At 40.3% G+C, this 6,194-nt stretch overlaps 1 protein-coding gene across 1 annotated transcript; it reads left to right on the top strand.

Moving 5' to 3' along the window:
• Window positions 1-2,464: 2,464 nt before the first annotated feature.
• Window positions 2,465-5,282, top strand: lox (lysyl oxidase). Its single transcript, XM_079466842.1, has 7 exons — window positions 2,465-3,081; window positions 3,155-3,263; window positions 3,846-3,977; window positions 4,404-4,560; window positions 4,639-4,734; window positions 4,817-4,946; window positions 5,087-5,282. The coding sequence occupies exons 1-6, from the start codon at window positions 2,679-2,681 to the stop codon at window positions 4,934-4,936; spliced, it is 1,017 nt and encodes a 338-aa protein (XP_079322968.1). The 5' UTR covers window positions 2,465-2,678; the 3' UTR covers window positions 4,937-4,946; window positions 5,087-5,282.
• The last annotated feature ends 912 nt before the right edge of the window (window positions 5,283-6,194 follow it).

Here is a 6,194-nt window from a genome sequence, read left to right as displayed (position 1 = left end):
CTGGTTCTTATAAATGTTTATTCATATGATGGTTTGTGTTTGTCATTTGAAAACAAAATACCATTTTGAGAAGAAAGAACATTGTTTTGAATGTGAAGTTTCATTTTGCAGGAGAATTGAGGGGTTTTGCCCTTTGTGTTTGTGTTTTTTGATTTGTGTGTAGAGTTCGGAGAATATGAGGCTTTCAGGAAATGTGAGTAAACAATTGAGAAAAACTGTAATATTGTAACGGATGTATTTCTGATGAAGTTGAACACACTGGACTGTAATTGACTCAATACATGGTCTGAAGTCTCATTTTTGGGTGAAGTATCCCTTTAAGAGTGCAGTTAATGTGTTGTCAGGAAACAGCACATGTATGATATAAAGCGTTCAGCTCTCATGTTTTATAGTGGGAGATTTGAGCTTCTGGTTTTTAAGACGCTGGTCTCCCTGCAGAGTCTCTTCTCATTATTCTGTAGATTAAAGTCTTACACATCTGCATCTCATCCAACACATCAACCTGCTGCTCTTTATATATTCACCAGGAAATACTTTCAGAGCGGTAAAACCATGTTCACTTTGATCTTAACTACACTTTACAAAGCCTCTTGTTCCGTGGATTCACACGTTTTGCCTGAGCTGTTGAAACAATCGAGCGTGTGGTACATACTGTGTTTGTGTGTGTGAAAATACATTTTGTTAATTGATTATAAATGTAAACATGTTGTCTATTGTGTAATGGTTAGGTTTAGGTACAATATCCAGTTTGTACAGTTTTCAAAATCACTATGACTATGGAAATGTGTGTGTATGTTTGTAGTTTTTTTCATGATTATTTTCCCATAATGCACAGCACATGTGTTTCACCACAGGCAACAGGAGAAGTGTTGCAGACTGTTGGAGCTAGATGTCACTCAGCGTGTGTTCCAGACAGAAAATGAAATGATATTCAGTTCAGTTCAACCCTATTCCTAAAGCACTTGTACTCTGTGAAGGCTTGTACACAGTGCACGTGATGATGAAGATGATGATACGTGTAACAGAAGTGAAGCATTTGCTGATGATGCGCTTCTAGCTGTCGTCCTGCTGTGCTGGAGGAGTCTGAACCACATGCAACACTCCAGGAGGTTTTTATTTCAGTTTAATGGGGAAAGTGACCCACACGCCGTTTAAACAACTCATAAAGCAAACAGCTGGACAACACGTTCAGACGCTGCTGACAGAATCAACTGTTGACTGCACAAGTTTCACCAAACGAAGAAAGTTTCAGACGCAGTATAAATCTCTTCTATTAGTTTCTTCTGAATCTGAAGCGGAACATTGAGACTGAACTGTGCTTCAGATCTATAATACATGTAAATATTGCTTTAAAAAAGGCTCTAATGTCAAATGTTAAATGCTCATGAATAAAGGTGTCTGTTAAATAAATACATTTAGAAACGTAAGAGTAAGACAAATAACAACAAACATCTTACTCTTACAATACTGCAAATATGCTGCTGCATTTATTTTCCTTTGATATTAAATAGACAGAGAGAGAGAGATTATCGTGTTTTTTGTTTACACAGTATTAATTATCTATTAATATCATAACTGTTGTCACATGTCAACACCCTTTAGTTCTGCTACAGGCTTTATTTGTATTGACTACAGGAGGAGCTTTTCATTTAGTTGATCCAGAGACAGATACACAGCTCACATCACTTGTGTTTGTGGTGGTTTACTGACATCATCATGTGTGTTAATTCATATCCATATTAATGATGAAAAATCCGTCATAAAATATCACTTCACATATTCCCTGATAACAACCTCTCAAAACGAATAACACATGGTAACCCGGATGCATTTTGACAGTTTTTTAGACAAATTAAACTTTTAATAACTTTATTTTCACAAATTATTAAACCAAATTGCCTGTTTGTGACATTTGACTTACCTTAAAAACGTCAAATAAAAATGTCAAATAATGATCAAATATTTCACATTTCATGTTCAGTTTTATTCTCATGTGGTAAGTAGTCATGTAATAAGGGGGATAATGTTCACAAGACCCTCCGCTTCACCACCTGATCACACTGAAGGGATTATTCTGCCATAACAACCGTCTCTCTGTATATTATCTCTCACATAACAGATCGATGTGAAGGGATATTTTAGGACGGATTTTTCATCATTAATATGGATTGTCTGCTATAATTAACACACATGATGATGTCATATGAGATGCACAGCAGTGCAGTAAACCACCACAAACACGTGTTTGACTTATGACGGCTACTCGATATGAAGTTTTTCATTAGTTGATCATTTTTACCGAATGCAAAGCAGTTGTAAGGCAAGAAACGAAAAGGCAATTTGGTTTAATAATTTATAAAAAATAATGTCTAATAAGTTGTTAAAAGAAATGTTTATATTGAATTTATCGAAACGCGTCCGTGTTACCGTGTGTTATTAGTTATGAGAATAACGAAGGAACGGCTGGCCAATCAGAGTCAAGCATTCCAACGAGCCGCCTAATGAGACCTTTACATTAAGACCCTTTCACCTAAAGACACCCGTCACAAAACACGACATCCGTCGAGAAGAAACGATGTTTGAGCGCTCGTGTTCCTGTCGAGTCTATCGGTGATTTCATCCGCAGAGCAACTTAAAGCGCCTCCCGATATCGGAGCACCTGAAGCCGTGAAGAGAGAATGGTCGTGCGGGTGATGGAGAGCTGTGCTCGAGCACTTCTGCTCTGTCTGTGTATGTCGTGTTGTATTTTAACTGTCGTCTCTCAGTCTAACGCCGGATCGACAGGCGCGCGACAGGTGGGTGCGCGAGTGCGCTCGCGATGGACGCAGAACGGACGCGTTTTTCAGCTGCTGAGTCCCGGAACTGAGTTTGCGCCGCCGGGTCGAACAGAACCGAACACGAAGATCGCGCACGAGCCGAACACGAGCTCTTCAGACGTGATGGCGGGTGACGATCCGTACGACCCCTACAAATCCGTCCGGGACACCCCCTACAATCCATACTACAACTACTATGACTCATACTACAGACACAGAAACACACACAGACATCACGGGTACGGAACCAGATACTTTCAGCACGGTAAGATGCGATGAGACTTCATGAGAGTTCTTCTGTCTTATGAGAAATAAACACGCGCACTTGTTTTGCTCAGGACTCCCGGATCTCGTGCTGGATCCATACATGATCCAGGTGTCTACGTATGTTCAGAGAGTGTCCATGTACAGCCTCAGGTGTGCAGCAGAGGAGAAGTGTCTGGCCAGGTGTGTTGCCTCATCATCAAACTTTCTTTGTTTCTTTTATTTCTATAGCACAGGTTGAGTCGACCAAAGTGCTGTACATACCAAATGATTGTAATATATGAAACTCTCTTGAAGGTTTTCAAACGCTTCAATAATGAAACAAGGATTGAACATAAGACAGAGAAGATGCTGCACAATCGGAAGGAAGGTTGTTGCGTAACATGGTCACCCCGGAAAATTGACAGATTCCTCCTAGACATCAATCAGATTAAATGAAGATCAAATGGAAACGTTTGCTTACGTCTCAGAAAAACAGTCAGTAGTTTGAGAAGAGATGTCCACAAACTGAGCTTAGATCTTTGATAAGATCTCAATATGAACTCAAATACAGATCCAGTGAAACATTTCACTCCTCCAGACTCTTCATGGCTTTCAACATTTACACTCACTTTTGATTTCTCACGAGCAGTTTTAGGAGAAACATCTGACACTATTTGAGACTTAATGAAAGTCTGATCTCTAAGACTGCATCGTGCGTGTGGATTCAAAGTGTGTTTTTAGTTATATGTGGTTGATGATGTGAATGTGTGTTGTGTTTTCCAGTTCAGCGGCTCACGCTCGTGATTACGACGCCAGAGTTTTATTGAGGTTTCCACAGCGCGTGAAGAACCAGGGAACCGCAGACTTTCTGCCCAACAGACCCAGACACGCGTGGGAATGGCACAGCTGTCACCAGTGAGGAGAACATAACAGTACACATCACCACATTCACCACAGCCATGTCTGCTTTGCTCTTAAAGCCCAGTCGGATTATATTACACCTTTCAAATGTGAGACGAATGGTACAAAGTGGAGAAAACACTACACTGTTGTGGGATTTTGTCCTAAAATAATGCATAGAAAATTGTGCTCATGTGTTGTGTTGTTATTTTTTGTACAATCTGCTTAAAGGAAACACAACATAAATCTTTAATGCTGTATTTGAACAAAGAGCGATGACATCACACGCGTGTAATGTACAGTAGTGTGTTTGTCGATATATTATTGCTCATAATGCAAATTTCAGAATGAAAAAACGTCATACAAACGTCAAACTGAAGAATCATCACAGAATAGATGTGAAATTGTGAAAAAGACGATTGGATGTTTGTGTTTTTTCAGACATTATCACAGTATGAATGAGTTCTGTCATTATGATCTGCTGGATTCAAACACACAGAAGAAAGTGGCAGAGGGTCATAAAGCCAGTTTCTGTCTCGAGGACACATCATGTGACGCCGGATACTACCGACGGTACGCCTGTACGTCACACACGCAGGTACACAACACAACATCATTGATATTAGAAATATTCTGCCGTTTCATTTTGTTGATTGTCGTCTGATGGAGGTTACAGGGTTTGAGTCCTGGATGTTATGACACTTACAGCGCAGATATCGACTGTCAGTGGATCGATATTACTGATGTTCAGCCTGGAAAATACATCCTCAAGGTTTGATCTCATATAAACTCACGTTCATGTGCAGCGATCATCATCGGTCTCTCATTTGTGAAATGTTTCTGCTTCGGTTCAGATTACTGTAAATCCGGGTCACCAGATTTCAGAATCAGACTTCAGTAATAATATTGTTCGCTGTGATGTTCACTACACCGGGAGTTACGCTCACGTGTCAGGATGCGTCATGTCATCGTAAAGTGCTCAAGGTTTGACTTCACCGCTTTATTTCATAATTAAAGTCCTTGCAGAAATATTCTAAGAGCGGACGTTACTACTGTTAGATGTGAATGACAACACTGTGTAAACTGTTGTGAGCTTGTAAAATGTGTGAATCTTCTGTTGACAGTCACTAGAACACCAGAGGACCCAGCATTCAATGCAAACATCATCATCATCATCATCATCTGTATTTACTCGCCGTCTGCGAGTAAACATGACTGCAGTATTTCACTTGTGTGTTTGTAATAGTTTAGATTCACGTACAGTAACCTTGTCTTTATAAATGTACGATAATAAAACACACAATCTGTGAAATGTATGCTTGAAGATGTCTTTTGTGTGTTTGAGTGAGTGAGACAGAGACAGAGAGAGAGAGAGAGAGAGAGACAGAGAGTGAGAGACAGAGAGAGAGAGAGACAGAGAGAGAGAGAGAGAGACAGAGAGAGAGAGAGACAGAGAGAGAGAGAGAGAGAGAGAGAGAGAGACAGAGAGAGAGAGAGAGAGAGAGAGAGAGAGAGAGAGAGAGAGAGAGAGAGAGAAAGAGTGAGAGACAGAGAGAGACAGAGAGAGAGACAGAGAAAGAGAGTGAGAGAGAGAGAGAGAGACAGAGAGAGAGAGAGGGAGAGAGAGAGAGACAGAGAGAGAGAGAGACAGAGAGAGAGACAGAGAAAGAGAGAGAGACAGAGAGAGAGAGAGAGAGAGAGAGAGAGAGAGAGAGAGAGAGAGAGAGAGTGTTTGTGTGTACGCGTGTGGCCCTCTGCTGGTCAGTTGTGACCATTTTCATGTCAAATTACATTTTTTCTCGATTGTTTACACACAAATATTGGTACTTGAGACACAATGAGCACAACATGTAACTCATGCACCAACCCCCTGAACCAATTCTGCTAAACTACAAGCACAATTCCTGCTTTACACTCACATTGCAGATCTAAAACACACTTTTTTCAAAACACTACACACAATTCTATGCATTTGGCACAATTTTCGGGCAGAAAAATCTCTTGTTTTCACAAGGAACACACTGCCATTCAAATATGAACACTGACTCATCACATGTGTAAACACCTGTCACAAACACCTATACACCTTCTCCAAGCTATAGAAGACACATGTGGAGATATAACAGCTGATGCTTTTCATGACTGGACTGAGAAACATTGCTTGTGATGTGGATGAGGTGCTGTGGTCAGACCCAAACCCAAGAGAAGATTGTATATCTATATATATATATA

This window comes from Barbatula barbatula, assembly GCF_947034865.1.
Source record: "Barbatula barbatula genome assembly, chromosome: 11".
NCBI classification, from domain to species: Eukaryota; Metazoa; Chordata; class Actinopteri; order Cypriniformes; family Nemacheilidae; genus Barbatula; species Barbatula barbatula.
Note: the sequence above shows the minus strand (reverse complement) of the source record. Positions and strands in the feature narration are given on the sequence as shown.